The 25,288-nt window shown below is 42.0% G+C and overlaps 1 protein-coding gene across 1 annotated transcript in view; it reads right to left on the bottom strand.

Annotated features, from left to right (window-relative positions):
• Window positions 1-25,288, bottom strand: part of TMPRSS7 (transmembrane serine protease 7) — a 36,681-nt gene that overhangs the window by 5,901 nt on the left and 5,492 nt on the right. Inside the window, 12 exon segments of the mRNA XM_044914082.1 lie at window positions 567-738; window positions 1,638-1,754; window positions 2,549-2,659; window positions 5,137-5,244; window positions 7,069-7,205; window positions 10,507-10,613; window positions 16,114-16,226; window positions 18,366-18,496; window positions 19,814-20,042; window positions 20,978-21,016; window positions 22,004-22,198; window positions 23,330-23,402. Of these exon segments, the coding sequence (XP_044770017.1) occupies window positions 567-738; window positions 1,638-1,754; window positions 2,549-2,659; window positions 5,137-5,244; window positions 7,069-7,205; window positions 10,507-10,613; window positions 16,114-16,226; window positions 18,366-18,496; window positions 19,814-20,042; window positions 20,978-21,016; window positions 22,004-22,198; window positions 23,330-23,402 (1,532 nt within the window).

Raw genomic sequence — 25,288 nt, 5'->3', positions numbered from 1 at the left:
AAACCTTGCCCTGGGCATCTCTTCCCTCTGGTTGTTCCTGAGTTATACCCTTTGACAATAAACCAGTGATCTAGAAAGTGAACTGTTTTTCTGGGTTCTATGGACTGCTCTAGCAAATTAATTGAACCCCAGGAAGAGATGGTTGGAACCTCTATAGCTGTTGAGCCAGAAGGACGGTGACAACCTGGACTTGCAACAGGTGTCTGAGGTAGGCTAGGAGGGACAGTCTTGTAGGGTTGAGCCCTTCACCTGCTTAATCTGATGCTATCTGCAGGCAGACAGGGTCAGAATTGAGTTAAATTGTAAGACACTCAACTGGTGTCAGAGAGTTGCCTGGTGGTATGGGAACCCTCCCCCCAACCAATACTTCGGAAACTGGGTGAAGAATCATTACCCTTCCACTCTAAATAGAAGTCCAGTGCCCATTCTACACACACACACACACACACACCATTTAAATTGATCGAATGTCCCCAGCGGGCAGCTTCCTTCCACAACTTGAGGACGGATGTATGGTCTGGGATCAGAGAGTGTGCCATCTTAGAGTAAGAATTGGGATGCCCTACCTGTTTCCATGGAAACAGTGGGCCGCAGAAAGAAGCCACTCCCTGGAGATGAGCGAGGCTGCACAGTAGGCAGATCCGACAAAGTGGAGGCTGACTTGCCACGGCCAACCCCCTTCCTGCGTGTCGGTGCCCCCAATGATGCGGTGGAGGGTGGAGGAGCCCCCGCTGCAGCCTTCAGGAAAAGAAGGGCCCCGTGATTTAAAAGCAGACTTGGAAGAAAAACTGGAAATTAAGTCCGGTTTCGAGCTGCATTGGGAACTGAGGCCCCAGACAAGCAATGTAAAACTTCTCGCTTATCTAGAGGAAAGGCACCCACAAACCACTCCCTCCAGAGAACAGGTGGCACACAGAGTCTCCATACAATAAAGCACATTGATTCAAGGAGGGGGGGACTTGTTAGCAACAGCTGCCCTGATATGAACAGGAGCTGTGGGACTTAGATTATTAGAGAGGAAAAGATGAATTTCAAACGCAACAGAATTGAATGCGTCTTTGAAGGCGTGCTGATTTGAGAGGAAGCATTCGAGAGAGAATTTCTAAGTCCAAGACAAATGAAAACCTATTAAGAAAAACTAGTTACCAGAGCAATTATTCTCCGGGGCAAATTGTATTGATAAGGCTGCATTACTAACATGCTGCCAGGTGGCCAGTTAGAGACCACATACTAACATATGGCAGATCACGGTTCTCAGGTCGTCGCTAAAGAAAGAAGCAGCACTTGGTATTGATTATAACATAAGGCTCAAATAACAGTTATGCACTGTGTTCCAGTATGTTTCTTCTCTTGTGGCCTTTTTATTTAGGAGCTTCTCCCTTGATTAGAGTTATCAGAAAGTGAAAGTTCTCATAAACACCTGAGGCTTTGATGCTTGTTATCAAGAAAGCAGACAGAATCCACTCCAGAGTTTTTAATTCTGAGAAATCATTTCAGACGCAGTTCTCCAATATTTACTATTCTTCCCTGGACCCCAACTTTTGCCAGGGGCATTTACCCCAAGAAGGGAATGAAAATGAACAACCAGAAGCTGAGGACAGAATGCAAGGAGTGGGAAAGAACGTATTTCTACTTACTGCAGCCTTCTTCATCGCTTCCATCGGGGCAATCCATGGTCCCATCACACTGCGCGTTCTGTTTCCTGAAGCAAATATCATTGCCACACTTAAAAGTCCTCTTGTTACATGGAATGCCTAAAAATGAACAAAAGAGGAAAGAGTTTTTCCTGCCCAGAAACAGACTTGAGGGAATGACACTCAACTCCGTCCTCCATGGATGGGGTAGCCGTGGCATCAGTGTTCGCTGCTCTGGGAAACATGGCAGAGGAAATGAAGCAAGCCCACGGTGACCAGCCCCTCACCCCAGCAGAGCCATCGGAAGGCGGGCAGGCAGGCGCACCTGTTGAGAACCAATCCGATGGCAGATGCAAAGCAGTTGGCCCTATCGCTTGCTGTAGGCCGTGGTCTCTGTGCTATTAATTATTTTGTCTTGTTCTCCAAGAAAATTTTGAGCAAAGATCAATACCATATTCAGTCCTTTCATATCATTACAGGGAAAATGGGCAGGCTTTGTGAATCACAGCACATTTGTTCACAACTCTAGTGGTGTGTGCTTCTGCAGTGGCTAGAATAGAACATACCCCATCACGGTACCTGGTAAGTCCCGCTAGATCACGTCCTCAGCATCCTTTACTCTCAAGCAGCATTAAAAGCAAATAAGCAATGAAAAGCTTCCAGTATTTACACGGACACACACACACACACGTGTGCACACACTCAACACACACACTCAACTCAAACAGTGACCAACTGTCCCGTTTTGCCTGGGGCCACGAGGATTCCAGGGAACTGGGATTTTCAGTGCTAAAACTGGGTAAGTCTTGGGAAAACTGGGGCAAGTCAATTGCCCTAACCCCCCAGAGGTATTTCAGTTCCGACTTAGCAGAGTGTTCTGGAAGAAGAGCAGAGTGCAGAGGACTCTCCCTCACTTTGAGTGCAGTTCTGCTCATCCTGGCCATCCTCACAGTCCCTGAAGCCATCACAGACCAGAGGGCCATGCTGTCCAAGAGAGCTGGCGTTGCAGGCAGGCTTAAGAGTCACTAGAATGAGAACAGACAGAAAGCTCATGAGCCTGAGACATCAGCTGGCTTCTGAGAACCAGCAGGGCCCCTCTAATGGTGCACATGGTTAAGATGACTTACATAAAATAAAAAGTGTGTTTTCCTCAAACCTGACACTTGCGTGAGAAAAGCAGAGGTAGAAACTTTGCTGTAATTCCTAGTGCTCTGAGTTTGTCAGCTCTGATTTTTGCTTTTGCCTAAGTGTGTTCAACCCTGGCAATTTGTTTACTTAATCACGATTAAATGCATCGTGAGATTTTCTTTTAAGGAAAATAAAAATCATAGGCTGTTATCGAGATTGAACTTGTCTGGGGTGCCTGAGTGACTCAAGTCAGTTCAGCTCTAACTCTTGATTTCGGCTCAGGTCATTGTCTCAGCATGTGGAGCCTGCTTAAGATTCTCTCTCCTCTCTCTCTCTCTTTCAAAAAAAAAAAATTAAATAACTAAATACATAAAATTGAACTTGTCTGCCTTCCTAAACAAAGTGGGAGTGTCCTTACATTGAAGATTTTGTCTTATTCATCTTTGTACCTCAGGCCCCTGACTACATAGTAGGTGCTCATTAAAGTTTTGTTGAATAGATTAACAGCTATGAGATCTTAAAGGACAATGGGCTTGTGATCTGCGTATAAGGAAAACGCTCTTTAAAATGATTTTGTCCTGGGTGATCCATTTCCTGAATTAAGAAACACCATTGTAAATTATCACAAGTTTTCTTCTTTGGAATATTTTCATGAATTGCCTTTGGACAAGGGACAGGTGCAGTAAATTAGCAAGCACTCTCGGAAGGTCTGATTCCTTAGACATTTCTGGTTTTGTGAAAAGTGATCATTTTTGTTATCTGCTCTCATGTTTTCATTGGCATCTCTTGTTAGGGGTGTGGGGTAGCTGTGGAGGACATGGCTGCCCTGAAATTCTCATTGAGCTTCCGGGTGTACCTGGCTGACTCCTAGAGAATAGTTTTCAAAATGGCACAATGAGAAATAATGATTACTAAAAACAGCCCTTCTTATTTTTTTTTTAAGATTTTATTTATTTATTTGACAGAGAGAGACACAGCGAGAGAGGGAACACAAGCAGGGGGAGTGGGAGAGGGAGAAGCAGGCTCCCCGCAGAGCAGGGAGCCCGATGCGGGACTCGATCCCAGGACTCCGGGACCATGACCTGAGCTGAAGGCAGTCGCTTAACCAACTGAGCCACCCAGGCGCCCCAAAACAGCCCTTCTTATAAAGTAACAATAATCACTTCTGTTTGGAGCATCATAGCAGGGAATGATAATAATGTAAAAAACACCAGCAACCTCACTCACTATATAACGGCCAGCATTTATTTTCTTAAGCAATAGAAAACCCTATAGATTGAAAAGGTCAGTAAGCCATAAGTTAAGAGAGTTTGATTTTGTTTTGTCAAAAAAAAAAAAAAAGGTATAAAGTCATAGGTTATTTTTCATGAATATAAGTTTTTCATAGTTATATTAACTCTACTATCTCTCCAAGAATATGAAAGAAATTAAATAGCTTCACCATTGCAATTGTATTTGAATTAAAATCTGGATCTTTAGGAGAAAGTGTTGCCAATGGTGTCATACGGTCTGGTGAACTATCCTCCCCATGTTACACCCCGAAACTGGAGGTGGATTCAGGAATGATGTGCAAATAGTAACAAAAAACCAAGAGAGACAACCTCTGTCCAAAATAGGAATGTCCAATACCCTGCCCCTTAGTCATTGCAGGTGTGACGTTGCTGCAAACTATACAGGTAATAATAGTAATAATTCTCTCCTTCACAACACCTGTGCTGCATGAATGAATGTGCTGAGTTGACTCCTCTGCAGATTCTGAGCTACTCTCTAGATAAAAGATCTGTGCTTTGAAAGAGGATTGTTAGTTGAAGATTGTGGTTCACTGAATTGCTGGCCGCAGATCCTCATTCCCTGTGGTAGTATTATACACCTCCACTCTCACCATGGCCCCAAAGTGTGCAGGATAAGCTTCCTGCCCCTTGACTATGGCCTTAGCTCTAGGACTCACTTTGACTGATGGAATATGACATAAGTGATGGTGTACTGGTTCCAAGCCCAAAACTTACGAGGAACCATGTGGTTTTGCTCACTCCTCCTTTGCTTCTACCACTGCCATGGCCAGCCCACTAGTTCAATGAGAAAAAGAGCCATGAGCAGTAGATCTGACACCAACCTGGAAAGAACCAAACTTAGGAGGACCTACTGCTTAAAGCAGAGCCACCCAGCTGAGGCCGGTCTAGATCAGTCCTATCTCAAACAACCCACGGATGCATGGTCCAGAATAAATGATTGTTGTCAGCCACTGAGTTTGGGAGTAACTTGCTATGCAGCAATAGATAACAGCTACAAAGACCCAGGATATACACCAGCAGCAACAATGGCCCTGAGAAGTTACTTATTCATAAGAAAGCCATAGTACAACTTGAATACCCACCACAGAAAAGTTCGTCACTTTCATCAAAGCAGTCATTAACTCCATCACATCGCTGGGCCTGAGGGACACACAAGCCAGAGGAGCATCTAAAAGATCCAACAGGACAGGCTAGAGACAATAAAACAGAGGAAGCCTTGTGTGAGTCTCTCAACGTCATCAGACCACATGAACAAAGAACTATGAAGTACTAGGTGGTTAAGGAATTGGCAATGTAGCGATAGAAATTATACACTTTTTCCATCAAATCAAGCTATAGGTGATAACTGAAAGACAAAAAAGATGAATTTAGGAGAGCAGAGGAAAGTAAACTAATCCACCAGAGGCTCTGAGTGGACACTGGATCCAGGTCACGTGTATAATCAAACTTCTACTATCTCCATTTTTCTCTCAGCAATCCGGCTTTGTCATTGACTCGGAGAAAGCAAAAGCTGGAATATGCTTTAGAGAGTCCAGCAGTCTTAGTGTGAAGTCTTTAGACTCCCCAGGGAATTACAAATGGCCTTCTGGTGTCTCTGAATCCTATATGATCAGATGCACTGTTCTGAGGAGTCTGTGCTTTTAATTACATTATCAAGTGATCTCTGTCCCCAAATACATTAGTAACTACTGATCTTAGACACTTGGGCCTAGAGAGATGAGTGACTGGCCTCTACCTCCCAGTCCACCTCAACCAGGCTACTCGTCAAAGATCCATTCCCTGCCTGATCTTGAATCATAAATCCTGGGCTTATAGCTAAATATATTAGAAATAATAAATCCTTCTTTGTTGCTATGGTCTGAATGTTGGTGGGCCCCACAAATTCATATGTTGAAATCTTAGTGCCCAATGTGATGATATTAGGAAGACGGGCTTTCGGGAGGGAATTAAGTGATGAAGGCAGAGGCCTCATGAATAAGATCGATGCCTTTATAAATGAGGCCTCGCAGAGCTCCCTCACCCTCTTCCACCACGTGAGGATACAAGAAGTCTACAACCCAGAGAGAGCCCTCAGCTGACCATGCTGGCATCCTGATCTCAGACGTCCAGCCTCCAAAACTGTGAGAAATAAATTTCTGTTCTTTATAAGCTACGCAGTCTGTGGTATTTTGTTAGAGTAGCCGGAACAGACTAAGACATTCCCCTTGTGCACAAGAATGGCGGGAACGCATGGTCAGGTCTTCTACTATCTCATTGGCACACACGGAGAGGGTAGGTTTCTAGAAAATATTCATGGTTTGAAAAAAACAATTGAAAATAAGATGGCTCACTATTTACCTGCTATTTTTGCTGGAAATGGTAATATTCTGCTAGTGAGAAGTGTAATATTCCAGATCCAGAAGCGGGTATATTGGCAAAGAAGGAAGGCTCTAAATGAGCTTTCTCTCAAGTCTCTCAAGTGGTTAACCCTTACTTTTTCCCTTTTAAAACGTGTTGAGAATTTCCTGAGGCAATATCTACTCTCTCCAGCCCTAAAGACTTCCCTTAAACACTGCTGACCACTTCCTGGCCACTGTCCCCATGGTTCTTGGTGTGGCAGCTCTCCCTGTGGGTCATGGGCTAAAGTGAGTCACAACAGTTGCTTTCTGATCCACCAAATGTTGGTATAAACATCATATGTACAAAGATTTATGAGTAGCAAGAACAAGAAATCAAGAAATGGGTTTGTCCCATATTTCAGGAATAAGGTAAGAAATTATTTTTCAGTTGTGCCAAATAATTATATTATTTCTTCTATAGTTTAAACTATAGCCATAATAAATACATAATTTTTTGTCTTATTTATTATATATTTTGTTTGTATTACATATATTTATATTTATTCACATATTAGTAGTAAATAGCAGAAATAAATCCGTTTTTGTTCCTTAATTTCTCAAGGTTTAGAGTTACAAAGTATTAGGCTCTGTTTAACCATTTATTAGGATTTTCTAAAGAGCTAATTCCAGGCTTACGTTGACTAATGTTGTAACTTCCATATTCCACCAAAAGTGGCTTGTCGGAAAGCTTTGAACTGCACTGCAGCTCAATGTGAGCGAGCGGACTAGGCACTCGGAAAACCGTCTGGTGATCCATGTAGGAGCCACAGTACCTGAGAAGGCGAGAGTCAGGGAAGAGACATGGATGAGGGTCTGTCAACTGCATCCCCATTGACAGTGAACGCACTGATACTTTGGTACTTTGGGCCTCATAAAATGAGATGCTTACGGCAGAGCTAATGGTAGTTCTCCAATCTATGCTAAGTGACTGTGACTGAGTAACTTCGGTCCCCTTGATTTTCTACTCTGCTAAATACAATAGCACTGCTATTGACTGTTACCTAGTGTTTTCCTCACCAATACTTATTATCAGAAGAACTATGGGTCCTCTCTTTTTTCTGCGTAAATAACGATGTAACAACAAGAAATGCCTGCTTTTGCCCACAAACGTCGCCATGGAGCAGAGTAGAATCCATGAGCTCAGGATGAAAATATGCAAAGAATCCCAGCAATACTTAAAGTAAAACACAACAATGTTTTTTCAAACTCAATTGAAAACCAATGTGTACTTTGGGGCTTGTCCTTGGTAGAATTTCAAAATAGTAATGTCTGTCTGCAATATTTCCTTACCTTGATTTTTCTTATTTCTTGTACCTAAGAGGAAATGCCCCTCCTGTTAGTAATTCTCATTATATGAGCACTGTGGTTAGTAGAACATGAAATATTACTATGCTGGGGGCCCATGGTAAGTTAGGTCTCTGCCCTGTGTAGGCAAAGCTCTTCCCAGGGTGAACCCTACAAAGTCTCAAAGGGAAACAGCAAACAGGCAGGTTGAGGAGGGACCGCCTCCACTGGAATCTGTGAATGCCCATCACTCCTCGCCCCCATGGCCCTTGGGAACCACGAAAGGTCCATGGATCAGACACCAGCATTCTATGGGAGGACCACAGAGGTGGTGGTTTTAAGGTTCAAAGAAGGAAAGTGTTCACATATATTTCAGGAGGACTCTTTTGCAGCTGGGCTAAAGTTCAGGCCCTGATGGGTTGATAGACCAGCTCCTGGGACAGAGGAAGAGATAGCAGCTACAGGTAGGTGGCCACTTGGTGAAGTGGGAGCCAGGCTCTGAGAGACACCTGGAATCCATGTTAACCTTTTGGGGCCAGGATCCAGTCGATCATCTTGGGATCAGAATCCTGTTCTGAAAACATAGTCATTATCATTTGTATCTTGTAGTGATTTTATTTGTGCTCCCCATTAACACTTACTAGAGCTTTCTTGCGAAGATGGATCTTACTGGGATGTTAAGGAGGAGTCAAGAAAAAAAGGAACCTTTGAATCCATGCTTGGGCTGGAGTTTGAAGACAACAGTAAGGAATGGGGGCATAGTGGCATCTAATGGAACAAAAGTTAAAAAAAAAAAAAGTGAGAAATTGGAGAAACCAGCAAGAGTCAGTTTACAGCTACAGACACGTGACAGGTAAGACAACCGAGAAGTTAAGTAGGGGAAGTAATGAGTTAAAGTTCAAAATAGTGAGAAAGTAGAAGCAGAATTAGGACACAAGTCTGCCTGGTACTAAACCCTAGAGCCTTCTAAGGCACCAACAGCTTTTCCTTCAGGAACTCTGCTCTGCAAAACTTCCTAGGAAGGACATCCATTTCTTCAGGGTTCATAGGCTGCATTCTAGCTGCTCTGAGCATGCACACCCCATCCCCACCTTCTCTGAATTCAGGAGCACTAACTAGGCTTCTTGGCGTCAGCATTACCTTTTCCTACTTCCCTATTATAAGCCCAGCACCTTTAGGCAACTTTTCAGCAAGGTGTCAGAAATTAGTTCAATTAGAGCCTTTCCTTTTTAGATGAAGAGAACTGATAATGGGAAAGGCTGGCAATTCAAATCCTAAGGGTGTTACTAGCATCAAAAGAATCTGCTAGGATTTCAGCCAGCCCGCCAGACAAAGGGAAGAGTTGGTCCTTCCGAGAAAGTATTTAGGGCAGAGAGCTGTCCTGGTCTTGATTGCTTGGGAGAAGATCTTGCTCTTACTTTGGCAGCAACACTCCGTGGGTGGTGGGGGTTGTTACTTAGAACATCAACAACAACAAAAAAATAGTATCACATTTTACAAAAGAATTGTAAAGATTTGTTTTCTGGACCTCTAATTAAATATCAGAATATAGAATCCTTAAAACTTGGAGAGGGAGCACATTCTATAGTATTTATCCAGCCAATGTCATTTCCAAAGCAATCTTTTTTTTTAAGTATAGTTGACATGTGATGTTACATTAATTTCAGGTATACAAAATAGTGATTCAACAACTCTATCCAAAACAATCTTATTAATTGTAATAATGGCTAATATTTTTTTGGTGTGTAGTAGGAATCATCTCATTGAATGCCTACCAAAAAATCCCACCTTATTAAGTAGGAATTATTAGCTCATTTGCAGACTGAAAATCGAAGAGGTTAAATAATTTGCCCCAGTTAATATAGCTACTAAATACCAGAGCTGGAATCTGAACCCAGGTATTCTGCCTCCTACATAATAGACCCTGATTCAAAAATATTCCCCAAAGGAGTACAAGTCTTAATAATGGATCCAAGAATGCTCTTAAATCAGATAGGATCTAGTCCAGTGAAGACAGAACAAGTGACTATTTTAGCACGTAATCTGAGAGTCTAAAGAAAATGAAAGAAGGTCGTTCAGGAAAATCATTTAGAAAAGGAAGCTCTCATTCATGGATCAGCAATGAGCACAGAATTAGCAGGCAAGTCCCTTAGGCTAACTTCACAAAAAATCTTACCTGAAAGTAAACTTAGAAGTTACTCTGCTGCAGCAACAGGACATTCTACATTTTTTAATTCAAGATCTATTACGACTTCAGAAGCAAATAAGCAATAACAACAACTAAAGGACAAATGAAACAGTGAGAGTGAGGAGCTCCTAGGTCAGTTCAGGAAGCTCAGTCATCTAGATTTCTCTGATCAGCCTCAACCCGTGTCCCAGCCTCAGGATACAGCCAGGCCAAACCAGCCTCTTCTCCCGCAACGAACTGGCTAATGGTTTCTACCTTTCCTATCACCGGGACTCCTAGTCACTATTTCCTCCAGGACTCCATGGTTTGAAAGACTTCATCTGCCTAGCTGTTTTTTGTAAAGTGTAGAGTGTACACACCCATGGCCCAGCAGCAAAGAGCAGTGGGCCAGCAAGGACTTGGGAGCCCTAAGACATGGATTTGAAACCTGGCTTAATCACATATGAACTGAGTGACCTTGAGCAAGTTCTTTAACCCCTGTACCCTTCGATTTCCCTATCTGTAAATAGTAAAGTGCAAACTCTTTGGGGACAAGGAATCCAAGGTTTTGAACCTCTGGGTCAGGCCTTTCATCAGATTCCTTACATCTGGAACTCACTTACATGTGCTCATTAATTTCCCACCATCCATGGTCACAGCCTTTCACACTCTTCTTGGTTATTGAATAGTTATGGAATTTCAGTGCTATGCCAAGGGTTGATAAGGAAGTCTGTGAAAAACAAACATAAGTCAGAAAAATGTTTCAGTTGAAGGACATGTTTCAGGCTGATTCCTCACTCAGAACTCATTCCCTTGACTTGCTGTCCTCGGGGCATTTTATTCTTTGTGCCCTATGGCCTTTGGTTGGGTAGACCCGACCCCCCTCCCCCAACAAACCAGAATGAGAAGAGCATAATAGAGAGGGAAGTGGGTGGCCCAGTGCTCAGGGAGCGGCTCTTAGGCCCCAGTTTCAGTATGCTGGGTGACATGGGACACATTAGATTATCTTTAGATGTCGGTGTCCTCCTTATAAATGAGCTTGAAAACACCCCCTTGTTAATGAGTGCACACATTTTCCTCCTTCGGTGACAATAATGACATAGTTTATTTAAAGCACGATTCAGATTATTTAGATAATGAATCAGCATCCTCTTCATATGCAACCTGGGTATTCCTGAAGGCAGTCACTGAGTCACTCCTGAGTCTGTTCAGACAGGATCAAACAAGAGAAGAGGCTGTCCATAGAGCACACACCCTCTCACATGGATGTGTGCACACTCACACACACACACAGAGCTGACCTTTTTACAACATTGTATGACATACACATACATTATGTTTGTTATGTCATGATTTTAGTTTTAATTTTCACTTTGACCCAGGAATTATTTAGAGAGAGTTTTCACATTTCCAGGGAGAGGAAATTTTGTTCACCCACTCTCAAGTTTTCTAATTCTATACTAATTAGATAAGAAATTATTTGTTGCCTATATTGCTTTTTAATGTTTTTATTTATTAAGGATTTTGATGTGATCGAATTTGTGAATGCTCCAAGGGTGAAAGAAAAGAGTAATGTATGGATGTATGTATATACGTAGGTATATAGCCAAACTCATTACTTGTGTGGTTCAGTATCCTTCCTAGCTGTAGTTATTGTCCCCACTATCTCTGTCAGGAACCAACGGAAAGGAACTAAAATCTCATAGTTAAGCATCGTCCATTTCTCTCTGTATTTCCTATAGATTTTGATTTATGAGTATTAATGTTATGTCCTTTGGTACATAAATAATTATCACAGACCTTCACGTGGATTGCCCTCTTCATCATTATAGATCACCTTCCATTTCTCACCCAATGTTGTTGCCCTAATGTTGACTTCCACGTTGTCTGGTGCTAAGGTTCTGATGCCTAGTTTCTTTTTGTTTACAATGTCGATAGGATATTGCCCACCCTTTTACTTTCAGCTTTATTAAATCACTTTTTATTCTGTCATCTTTTGTAAATAATATACAATTAAGTTATAGGTAACACTTTGTGATTCAATCCTGTTGTCTTTTTCTTTTAAGAGATGGATTTTACCCATTGACTTTTATTACTCTGATATTTGGTTTTTTAGAGATGTCATCATATTTGATGTTACAATTTCTTTGTTGTGTGCATGTACTTCTTTCTAACATGTACTTAAATATAGTAGCCCTCCTCCCTCAACGTATCTTCGAGAGGCTCTTTATGTCTCTCATTTAAACATCACAACAACACAGTTAGGAAGGTAGTATGAGTCATATTTTATAGAAGAAATCAAAACTAACCAAAAATAAGTGGAATGCCCAAGGTTGCCCTGCATTTCCCTGAAGGCCACATGGTGGTCTTTCCAGGTGCCACAGTGTGTCATGGCACCTGGAAATGGACAGTGAGGGCTCAAGAGGAAAGGGATTGTCTTTTTTTTCTTTTTTAAGATTTTATTTCTTTATTTGACAGAGAGAAAGATAGCGAGAGCAGGAATACAAGCAGGGGGAGTGGGAGAGGGAGAAGCAGGCTTCCCGCGGAGCAGGGAGCCCGATGCAGGACCCTGGGATCATGACCTGAGCTGAAGGCAGATGCTTAACGACTGAGCCACCCAGGTACCCCAGGAACAGGATTACCTTATGTTCAATAAAAACCAAGGGTTCCTGAGGGCACACGTTAATTTTTTCCCCAGTCTTGTTATCTGATTTTTTTCTTCAAATTAAAAAAAAAAAGAAGAAGAAAAGATGCAAACTGATAGTAAATACCTTGAGTAAACACTGTAATTTTATAGCGTAAGGACATACTCCAATGCAATTCTTCATAAGAAGCTTACATAGGCATTTTCACTGTGTTCCATCACCCCAAAGTAGAATAGATTTAAATGCATCACCACCCCCCAATCTACAAATCTTCTTCCCAGTGAGAAGAATTAAGTCCCCATGCACACCAGATTCTACTGACACAGATTTGCACACAAATCTCCATTTGTGGCCAGATTGGCCAGGAGGCACTACTGATATTAGCCAGCTTGACCCCAGTGGGGTCATGAGGTGCAGTTCCACAAAGCATTGTGAGCTATTTTGTTCAACAAATGGACAAAAATGAAAAACCACTAAGTATGCTATTTCCTTCTACGTCCTGTGTTCTCTGTTTCCACTGCCCAACCCCTGCCTTTGCTTTGGGAACTTTTACCAAGTAAGGGGAGGATTTCTCCTGATCTGGACCCGCTGTACTGAAATATTTCTCTAGTCAGTGGTACCCGCTGCACCGTTTCCAACGGGCACTGGAAACTTCAGTGGTTACATGTTTGCCACAGAAGCAGGGAAGAGGGATTCCTCTCTGGGGAATCCCACCTTTTTCCTAAGTGATGAGAGGAGGTGAATTAACATGGGCCACAGTAATCTCTGCTTGTGTCGGATGCACCTAAGTTGGTGGGTGCTAGGCTGATGGCTTCTGTGATAAAACAATTCAAAACCCCACTCCATGTTTCTCTTCTGAGTTCGCATAGCAAAATGTATTAGTTGGAAAACAAAAAGAAGGAAGAGAGAGGGAGGTAAATATTCAACTAAGCGATTGTTATGAAACATAGGAAAGCTGAACATCTTTAGGGACCCGGAAAAGAGGGGGGCGGATTTGCTTGGGGCGGGGCAGGATTCCTTTTAATGCTGCCTGGGTTACTTTTTTTTTTTTTTTTGAGTAGCCTCTGGCCAATGGCTTGCCCCAGCTCTATTTCCCTATTTACAAAATGTGGTGAGTCTCTCTCCTATATCAGAGGTATGTTTTAAGAGCAAATAAAAATGTGTGTGCCCGAAACAAATGTAGGAGACATGTTATAAGCCTCAATACTCTTTTTCACGTTTCACCACACCTCTTTCCCCTGCAGTCTGTAAGCTCGGAAAGAACAAGGATTTGACTTTGCTACTGAGTGTTCCTTTTGGTTATGCGCCTGAAACTGACATTCAATAAACATTTGTTTATTCTTGGGAGAAAAATCGCAGGGACTTTAGGTTGGAGCAGGAGTTAATCCTTCTCAGATAAATGAGACCTTAAAACTGCAAAAGGGATTGACGGCTCTTCAGTTACATTTGGAAATCAGACAGGTGCTAAGAAGGATTGAGGATGATAGAAATCAACTCCTGTGTATAAAAGGTTTTATCATGACTTGAGTCAATATTTTTGTCAATTAAGTCATTCTTCTCAGTCGTTTGCAATAAATTCAGAGCTATTTTACAGGTGATATTATTTTTTTACATGAATTCCATTTGCAGAAACATGTTATCACAAAATTTTAGGTGGCTGTTCAAAGCTATCCGAGAGAGGGATAGCTTTATTTAATGTCCACACTGAGGAGGACCAATCTTGACCTCTGGGAAATGGTGTCACCCACCGCAGTCTGTCCCCAGTATTTCCTGTCTGTCTCCCCGCTCCCATTCTCTACTCCCTCAGTGGCATGCTTTTTTCTTTATGAAGAATTCTTTTTACTCAGCATTTCTAACCCTTCACCTGTAGTGAAATAGAATCTAGTAATCTTTTTTATATCCTGACTAGAACAATATTTAGGGATCTTCACATTAGGTTTAATGGGTTATCATGGAATCAATGTTTATTTTACCTTGAAGGAAGTTCAAACATTTGATAGAGCTTTTGGGAATGGGCTTTTCTTGTTCTGGATGTCATAAAGAAGATACACCTGCTTTTTTGGAGAGATGGAAGAGACAGATTTGATTCTCTCTTTTTCCTTCCCCAACTCATGAGTGACCTGAGGCAATGAGATTCTGCTGCCCCGAGGCATTAAGAATCTGGTGGTGAGCAAGAGTCCAGAACCTTTGGGTTTTCATTATTTTGGAAATGTTTGCAACAAAGACGAAAAAAAAAACTTAAGGGTGTATGCCATCAGGACATTGACACTAAGTACACATTTGGGTATAATAAAATTATTAAAAATATTTAACTCTGGGGTGCCTGGGTGGCTCAGTCCTTAGGCGTCTGCCTTCGGCACAGGTCATGATCCCGGGGTCCTGGGATCGAGCCCCGCATCGGGCTCCCTGCTCAGCGGGAAGCCTGCTTCTCCCTCTCCCACTCCCCCTGCTTGTGTTCCCTCTCTCACTGTGTCTCTCTCTATCAAATAAATAAATAAAATCTTTAAAAAAATATATTTAACTCTTTGTGTACAAATGACACACACAGCAAGCATGCCCCTGCCTCAGGGCCTTTGTCTCATCTGCTCTCTTTGCCTACAACACTCTGATTCTAGGGACGTATGGGTCAGTTCCCTCATCTCTCTCAGGTTTCTGTGCAAAAGTCCGCTTGTCGGCGAGGCTTCCCCTGGCCGTGCTATTTAAGGTAACAAATTCCTCACATCCTGTCCTTCATACTCCCATCACCCACTCAGCTCCAGAGCCCCCTTCCCTGCTTTGTTCTTCTCCATAGCGTTGTGCCACCATGTACCCTACTGTACATCTTTTTGTTTGTTTGTCGCCTGTCTCCCCCTACTGTATGGTAAGCTCCACGAGAGCCAAGCTTTTGTGAATGTGCGTCAGGTATCATGGATGCCAGTGTCTAGAATATTGTGGACACATAGTAGGCATTTAATAATAACATGCTGAATGAATGCAAACCCTAAACTCCTTGCCACTTACATCTAATTGTTATGCCTCACAAAAATGGTTTTATACATAGATGCTGAAAGAGCCCTGCCCTATGTTCCTCCACAGGACACTACAGTTGGAGAAAGAAAAACAGTTATAGACTAAAATTTTAAAGGAACTCTGTTAAGGACCAGATGGCGATGTATATATTTTATATAAATTTACAAATTTAGTTTGCTTATATAACTGAAATATACATTGCCTAATTCAATTTATTATTTTTTATTATTCTTACAATAATGCTGATAGTGAAAAAATTAAAAATTGATAAGTGAGCTCTATCATAGTAAAATAATAAATTGTTTGATCCCGTAACAATATCTTTGCATTTTTTAGTACAAACAAACAAAATAACAATTGGAAAAATAAGCCCATTTGCAAAGAACAGTAAATTTATGGGCAGCAGGTCGAAATTACAAGGAACTTTCATGTTCTAGGTAATGTATTTGATTAAGGTTTAGATATTATAAAATTAACTAACATTCTTTTTGTAGTAAAAATAAAGGTAATTAAAAATAGATTGCTACTAAACATAAGATAACAATATTTTTCTAAAGTAGTGGTAAAACTACTTACCTGAAATTTCCAGGTACACTTGCATTTCGGAGGATAGTAGCTTGGGTAATATGGACTTGAAATTTTCCCTTCAAAGCCAGTGATTTCTTTGACCAATACTGTGTTTTCACACTCTGAAAAAAATATCCAGGGAACACACAATGACTTGCAGTTGTGAGATTATGGGAAATGCACTGCATACATTTCTTTAACTACAAACGCACACTCCTTGATCAACAAGCTTATATACTTTTTGAAATTTAAACTCGTTTTTCCAAAAAGAAACAGTACCCTATAGACATATAGCATGTCTTCTTATTCAAATTCTATATTTGTTTTCAGATCATATTTTGACTACAGATCTACAGGATGCTATTACTCTCTTTAAAAACATAGCTTAATTATATTTTAAAGCTTCTGAGCTTATTTGTTCAATTGAGTGTGTATTTGTTGTTGAAGAAATATCCCCAGTTTACATAACATGTTGTTCTGTTTAAATAAAACAGTCTAAACGTCTATTCTTACTGTAGGGTCATCTTTCTGCTAAAATGTAATTTCCTTGAGAGTATTGATTTTTGTCTATTTTGTTTGCCACTTTCCCTAACCCCTGAAATCATTCCTGGCATATAGTACATGCTCAATAAATATTTGTTCACAAATTCCACTGCAATATTTCTGAGCCAATCATATTGTTAAGAGATCATTTTCAACCCAACAACATTTCAAATAGCTAGTTCAATTTGGTTCAATAAATCAATTTTACATTTCGTTTTGTAATAATTTGACAGGAAAAAAACCTATCAAAATAAGCCACTGCCTTAAAATGTCGGTGGACCTATGAAACTATAACAATCTAACTTAAGCCAGACCCACTGTCCTCCTTACCCACATCTCTCATTCTGCTCCTTTTGGCCTTGTCAGTGCTCAGAAAGAAGTTACCAAGACATGACCTGGACGATCTGACCGGTTACAAGGCAACAAATATTACAAAAAGACTATAGAGTTTCAGTGAAGGCTCTTTTTGTTTTGTTTTGTTTTACCTCGTCAACCCAAGTCAAAAGGAGAAGAATGAAAGGGAGCTAGGTCACTTTTTGCTCACTCTCTGACCTAGGAAAACCCACTAAATCTCTGGGTTTTACTTCCCGTGCACTTTCTAGGATGGCGTCCACACGCATAGCTATTACCGAGAATTCACGGAAGACAGCACTGTAGTGCAGTGGGTACTGGGCTATTATCACTGAGCTGAGAATGCACCCTTTTCCGATGCTATTACGGGGACTTTGCGAACCACTTCTCTCCTTTGCCACCTGGCTTCCTGCCAGGCCCAGCCAATAGGGGGCGCTACAGGAAGACTAGAAGACTGGAGGAGGCAGAATGGGGCTTCCTGTGTGTTTCGTTTCCTCTTCCTGGGAAAGGTACCCCAGCAACGATTCTTACCCCATCCCTCTTCCTCCCCTTCTCCCCGCCATTCGCTCCCACTCCCCCCCCCTCTCCCCTGCCCCCCTCCGCACAGCTACACTTTCTTCCTGTAGCAGAGTTGAAGCCTGTTTGCAGTTTTCCCAACTTCCATTTTATTGCATCTTCCTCGAAGATACCAGCCCCGGCTGTCTGGCACCCCCTCCTTGAAGGTCTGGGTCCCAAGTCCGTGAACACCGGCTCTGAACTCAGAGACACCGCCTCAGCTAAGCAGCAACCCCCGCTCCCCTGCGCCAGAGGTTTGAGTTTCAGTCCACAGACCCCCTTCCACACTGTAAATTGTCAGCACTGCCACCGCTTTCCTCTGTCCCCACCCCCAGAACTACAGAGGGGTAGTTGCTTCCTACATGTATTAAACCCAGAACACCTTACGGTTTTCTTTCTGCCTTTTGATTGACCTAGCTGACACCTTTATGCCGAGTTAACGGCTCTTCACATTAAATCCTCTCTGTTTAAATAATATGATCTCTCTCCTCTGACTGGACCCTGAGTCAAAGTCCCTGACTAATAGGACTGGTATTACAACACAGCCTCAGGAGATAAGACTGGAGTATCATGGGCGCCTGGGTGGCTCAGATGGTTAAGCGTCTGCCTTTGGCTCAGGTCATGATACCAGGGTCCTGGGATCGAGTCCCGCATCAGGCTCCCTGCTCCTTGGGAGCCTGCCTCTCTCTCTCTCTCTCTCTCTCTCTGTCTCTCATGAATAAATAAATAAAATCTTTAAAAAAAAAAAAAAAGACTGGAGTATCATAATAGATATTTTTCAGGGTGACTTTTTTCAATTAGGAAAGACTTACTTTCTTCTGGAATGACCTCGAAAAATGCCCGGATTCCCGATAGCCTCCGTATCTGGGGAGACTTAAATGACACCAACATGAGATTATTTGTGGAGACAAAGGACATTATCATTCTTGTAGGTTCACAAATTCTGAAACCAGACAACAAAAGTCCGTGGATAACAGGTTATTGAGCAGTGAGCCTCCATCCACCACTAACCCCACCCATTTCCCAGGCCATCCACATGGTTCCTGTTAGTCAGACTTCGCCAGCCAGATCTTCATCTGCCACAGGGCACCACGAAGGGGAGCTGATAAGGGATAGAAGCTTTTGCCCAGTAACTATCAAAGAACTCTGGATGGCTGTCCCTGGACCACCCACCACACCGGGCCCCCCCCCCCCCCCCCCCCCCCCCCCCCCCCCCCGGCCTTGAGAGCAAGCAAGGCATAGACAACTATTGAAATGGCTGGGGTCCTGAGCTCTGCCCTCAGGGAAACTGGGTTCAAAACTCAGCTCCATCTCCATACTGGCTGAAAGAGCTTGGGCAGTCGAGTAACTCATCTTCATGAATGCCAAATCCCCTACTACGAAACAGTGGTTGTACCAAGAGTCTACTCCTCGTGGCATTGGGGTGAGGATTAAGTGTGATAATAACATAGTATGTCTGGAAGGATGAAAAGAAATAATAATAATGACTGAGGAATGGGAGCCAGGGACCAACTTATTTTTCACTGTAACCATTATGTACTGTTGAAATTTCTAGCATATGCATATTCATCACCAAAGTATACATACATAAAACACGGTTACATACATAAGCACTATTAAAAATAATAAGATTCATGTGCCTTTTTAGCACAGTAACAAATAGTACATTTTTGATAAAGTGTAGCTATCATTATTAAATTATCAAGATAGTAAGCACTCATAAAAAGATGTCTACTAGTAAGTAAAAATACTAGGGCATATAAATATGTGTGTGTGTATAGAATGAGAATGTGCAAAAACATAACAGACATTTGTTCTAGCTAATGGGATTGTGAAATATTGATCTTTTTCTCTGTTCACTTTCACAATGAACAATTGTGTTATCTTTTTAATAAGGGGAAACATTTTAATTGTTTTACTAATGGTATGCAATCATCAGAATTTTTATTCTCACACTCTAATGAAACAGTAGATTTCATTGCGGTTGCAACAAAAGTAATATTAAACAAAAAAGTCAGCTAGATTTCAGAAATATTGGCTGAAGTTCCTGATATACTGATTTTGACCCTTGTAAGCGACAAGTAAAAAGCAAAAGTTGTGTCTGATAGGCGCTGGCTAATACAGGGGATACTAAGTAAGGCCTGGGTCAGTCTTGGATCTCATGAGTGCACACAAAAATAGTTTTCAAAGTCTAAGGGAAAGGAGATACTGCCCAAGAGAGACACTGTAAAAAAGTCTTTTTACTCGCCAACCCAAGTACCTATACAAGATGGTGCTCCGGATTGGCAAGAGGGAGTCGTAAATGGTCAGGGAGTCGGTGACACAGTTGGCAGCTTCAATCTGGACGGACTCTATAGAGAGACGAATCAGATAGCCCACGATGGCCACCAGCTTGAAGTGGCACATCAGCCTCCCTGAGGTTGCAGAAATCTCCAGAGGGTAGCGGAGAGACAGATGATCTGCATAGAAGTACTGAGAGCAGCCTTTGTCTGTGGAGACAGCACTTCTGTTTTGTTTTGTTTTAAGAATGACTTTTCTAGACATCTTTATAAAGAGTGAGGGTGGAGGACATCTGCTGTTTTTGCCAGCCTGGAGTCCACTCCCCTCTCTTCTGGTAACAGCACCAAGACTTTACTTTGAGAAACTATCCTTACCCTGCCTGTATGGTTTTTGGCTGGGCTTAAACTCACCTCGAGGTCCAGAGATGGGGACGTGACCCAGACTGGCCAATCAGAGTAAAAGAAGCTGGTTCATAAATGGGCAGGCCAGCTGATCTGAGACACTGAGATCAGCCCCAGGACTTCTGCAAAAATCCTGGAAATTTGTGTAGGCTTTTTTCTTTTTTTTATCTACTATTGCTGCTACTGATAAATTATAAGCTTGGGTCTACTGGTTGCCAGTCATGACACTGTATTAGAAGAATACACTCGATGAAGCTTCAGCAGGGAAAAGCAGAGATGCAGCGTTCTGATGATATTTTATTTTACAGCCTGGCCCCAAACATGCCTGAAGCCAGAACATTCCATGTAGGTCCCAGTTATAAGAGCCAATCACGTTTCTTCTGGGCTTAAGCCAGTTCGAGTGTATTTCTATCACAGGCAACTGAAAGAGCACTACCAAATACCATCGTTTGAAAAAGAAAACTATAGGGGCGCCTGGGTGGCTCCGTCGTTGAGCGTCTGCCTTCGGCTCAGGTCACGGTCCCAGGGTCCTGGGATCAAGCCCCGCGTTGGGCTCCCTGCTCGGCGGGAAGCCTGCTTCTCCCTCCCCCACTCCCCCTGCTTGTGTTCCCTCTCTCTCGCTGTGTCTCTCTCTGTCAAATAAATAAATAAAATCTTAAAAAAAGAAAAAGAAGAAGAAAACTATAGCCAAAAAGGATAGTGATTTGTAGGCAGAGTAGGAGAAACTGCATGTCATACTTTACCAGATCCTATAGTGGAAGAGTAATCTGACCGAAGCCCAGCTGCATTGAAAAAACACATGGAAAAAAGACTGTCAGTTCCAGCACTTCATTTTGTTAGAATTTTGCTTAGTAAAAATTCCTTTCAGTCCTCTAAAAGCAATTCATCATATCTGGAATTTGCTTTAACGTGATCCAGGGAGGGTGGGGGAAGTTATTTATGTATTTCGAGAGCAAGTGGGATGTCCAGGAGTTCATAGTTGTTGAAGCTGAGTAAAGGGTATATGAGAGTTCATGATAGTATTCTCTTTACTTTTCTTAATGCTTGAAATTGTCCATAGTGACACATTTAAACATCCCTAAAGGTAAAAAGCAACCAAATATAATAATAATTAGTCCTAGAGCTGAAAGAGTATTTGTGGTGCAGACTTTTCCACTAGAGATATTTCATTCATTCATTTAGCAATACTTATCAGCCACATACTAGTACATTACATGCCTGGCGTATAGATCGATCAATATCTATCTATTTATATCTATCTTTCTATCTATATGATTTAAATCAAGAGAGAAAGTTGCACAATTTGGGGCTCACACAATTAATTAAAGTATTTTACTAGCAAATCGAGTGATGAAATTTGCATTTAGGCAGGGCTATTCAGCAGGCAATTGTGGAATGCTGGGCGACGCTCTATAACATTGGTGCAGTTCTAAGTTCTATCTGGACAAAGGAAAAGACAAGATAAGCCTCAGCAAAATTCTTTCTTCTTCAGGACTTGGAGCCTTAGTTTGAAGATTCATGAAGCTGAATTAAATATAGGGCGGGGGACACTTTAACAAATTCAATCTCATATATATTTTGAACCCACTTCTATTGTCCAATCATTGTATATAACATTCAGCAACTTCCTTTATCAGTGTCCTCAGCTAATACTGTTTTACTGGGATTGCAGAAGGGAATACAATCCATTACAATACTGACCGTGTTTAATGGCAGTATCAGCAGTGCTGTGGGAAGGAATGCATAGAGGAGAATTACCCAACAATCACCATTTAGTACCACAGAGTCCATGTCTACAGCCAGGCCCTGCAAGCTCCCCACTGAGGTTCGGTTTATGATGCTCGTCTGGATGGAGTCCTTCAAAATGGCGGCCACACAGTCCTCACAGAAGACATGGCCCTTGGCATGTGGCATGACAAACACAATCCAAAAGTGGACAAGGAGGCCCCCCTTTGTTGTTGCTGCTACAGAAAAAAAAAAAAAGAGGGATGTTCACGTATGTATCTTAGGAAGTGGACTCTCATAAAAAGCCAGTGACCCGACTGAATGATTCAAGGTAAAGCCAGTGAGGACATCCTTCAGCTTCCAAAATTCCTTCTTTAAGAAGTCATTGACTCTTATTGTGGGGATTGGGAAGGGAAAGCATCATAGTATGTGTCTTCCTGTGTTGGGTTCACATCTAGAATCATTCGTGTATAGTTGCATCTCCCTGGAGAATATACTATTTTTATGGATATTAGTCATTCACTGCTATTACAAATAACAACAACTATGATTTTTGACACTTTGCCATGTCCAGACACAGTGCTAAATTCTGCTTTATCCCACTTAATCTTCTGAGGAAGGTCCTATTATTCCAGTTTTACAGAAAAGGAAGTCAAGGCCAACTACAACTGAAAATCATATGGCTAATAAGTAGCAAATCCAGGAATCGAGTCCAAGTTGGTTTTTAGCCAAACCCTGGAGCAAGAGCTCTAAGTGCACAAATACTGTCATGTTTTATGAAAAACAAACCTTAAGTGTTCTATGGTAAATAATGCAGGAAAGAGAAGTAGACAAATTGCTCTACTCCCAGACTTCTTAGTACCTTTGATAAGCCAAAGTGAATTGTGAGTCTCTGCAGATATACTGGAGGTGGGGAACCAGCACACAATTTTAAAAATGACTTTTAATAAAATAAATCAATTAAAAATTCATAAAATAAATTTTAATACATATTATTTGACCATGAGATCTGTTTTTTTCCTCAGAAAATCTCCAGGGACCAGTTTTTGGCTGAACATATTTTGAGAAATCCTGGACTGTGTTTTGCTTTTACCCCCACCCAATGGTAGCCACGATTGTGGCCATTTTGCCCAGCAACATTAATCCCGGGGGGCCCAGGATCCCAGCTGTGGGAGAGGGCAGGCTTTGGCAGATGAAGAGAAAAACTCAGCATGACAGCAGGGCTGAATTGGGTCACCAGTTGTGCTAAAATGTATTAACCCAATGTCGCCCCCAGGAAGTTACTGCAGAGTGGTCATATCTGAGCCCTTCCATAGCCTTGAGAGGAATTTACAGCAGTAAACACAGAAGTCCCAAAGTAAGGGATGTACATTACCTGACATCTGCAACGACAGACTGCTTGTAAAATTTAGAGAAGGCAGATGTTGTATAAACCAGGTTTACCTGAAAAGGAAAAACTGAGGTGTCTGAAGTTTTTCAAATTTGGCTTTGTCTCGCAGTACCTAGCATGCTGTAGCCCCAAGCTCGCACAGCTAGCAAGGAGAGAAGCAGGGCTCTGGCTGAAGGCTCAAGTCTTGGGTTATTTCCTGTCTCTGTGCTCTCTGTGAAGAATAGCCAGTTACCTTCGTTCATTCATTGCTGTCTCGAGACACCCTAATAAAGCTTAACTTCTGTATTCTCCCTACTCCAAAGGTTAATTTTCTCCACAATTAATAAATCAAACTCCTTCAAGTACATTTTCAAAGTCCTTGACCCAACCTCTTTTATCAATGCACAGCCTGGAAAATTTATATTCTTAAGGACACATTGCAGTACTAGCCACTAGGGGGCAGGCGGTGCCCTCCTCCGGGTCTACCATGCCCCTTCCTCCTCGGCAGTCTAGGGAACCCAGCCCTTTTAAAACGCGGAGTTGGAGCCAAAGGAGAGCTATTTCAATTTACCTTCTTTGCCCTTCCTTAGCCTTTCTAAATCTAAACTGAGCCTCTGCCAAATCTCCTCCTCCTGTGTTCCCCTTCCTACCTAATGGCAAAATCACCCACCTAATCGTGGGGTTTAAATTCACTATGCAACCCAGAACGTGTTACCTAAAACTACTGAGCCCTCACTATTTTTTTTTCCTTTTTCTCTTTCTCTTTCTCTTCCTCCTTTCCAACCCCCTTCTCTCTCTTTCTTTCTGTCTGTCTGTCTGTCTGTCTGCTGTAAAGCGATCAAAATGCTCACCAAGAATCTTTGGGCTAATCTGAGGACTAACTGATACATAGTAAAGGTAAAGCATTTAGCTACATAGTCTGTGTGTACGCGGCCTTCAGGAAATAGGAGTCACTGCGCCCCCTGTTGTTTTAGCTTGCCCCCCTGTCTCCCCCCAACCCCCCCACCCCCCACCCCCGTCTACAGGGCAGGGCGCCTATCACAGCAGTAGGGACACCAGTGTGTAGGTCACCCTCGTCATCCCTGTGCAGATACAAACTGGCAGAAGCTTTCTGGTTGGTAATACGTACTAAGAGCCATGAGTAGATATTTGTGTACACTTTTGGGGGATCAGGTAAGGAAGTAATCACAGATACACACAATCTATGTAGCAGTTTTGTGTAGCATTATCCATAGTAGAAAAATGGGAGACAACTTAAATATCCAATAAAAAGGGATGGGCTATGCCATCTGCAACGATGTGGATGGAACTAGAGGGTATTATGCCAAGCGAAATAATACCATATGATTTCACTCATTGAGAGTTTAAGACACAAAACAGATGAACATAGGGGAAGGAAAATAAAATAAGACGAAATCAGAGAGGGAGACAAACCATAAGAGATTGTTAACTATAGGAAACAAGGGTTGCTGGAGGGGAGGTGGGGGGGGGGATGGGGTAACTGAGTGATGGACATTAAGGAGGGCACATGATGTAATGAGCACTGGGTGTTATATAAGACTGATGAGGGCGCCTGGGTGGCTCAGTCGTTAAGCGTCTGCCTTCGGCTCAGGTCATGATCCCAGGGTCCTAGGATCGAGCCCCGTATTGGGCTCCCTGCTCGGCAGGAAGCCTGCTTCTCCCTCTCCCACTCCCCCTGCTTGTGTTCCTGTTCTCGCTGTCATATAAATAAATAAATAAAATCTTTAAAAAAAAAAAAAAGACTGATGAATCACTGAACTCTACCCCTGAAATTAATAATACCCTATATGTTAACTAAATTGAATTTAAATAAAAATTTTTTAAAAAGGGGATTTGCTAACTTTGTACCTATTAAAACTTACATTTTTTAAAGAATATTTACTTGCATAGAAACATGCAACCTAACGTTAAGAGGAAAAATTCAGATTGTAAAACTGAA

Source organism: Neomonachus schauinslandi, chromosome 1, assembly GCF_002201575.2.
Source record: "Neomonachus schauinslandi chromosome 1, ASM220157v2, whole genome shotgun sequence".
NCBI lineage: Eukaryota > Metazoa > Chordata > Mammalia > Carnivora > Phocidae > Neomonachus > Neomonachus schauinslandi.
The sequence above is the reverse complement of the archived record's forward strand: the minus strand, read 5'-3'. Positions and strand labels throughout refer to the sequence as shown.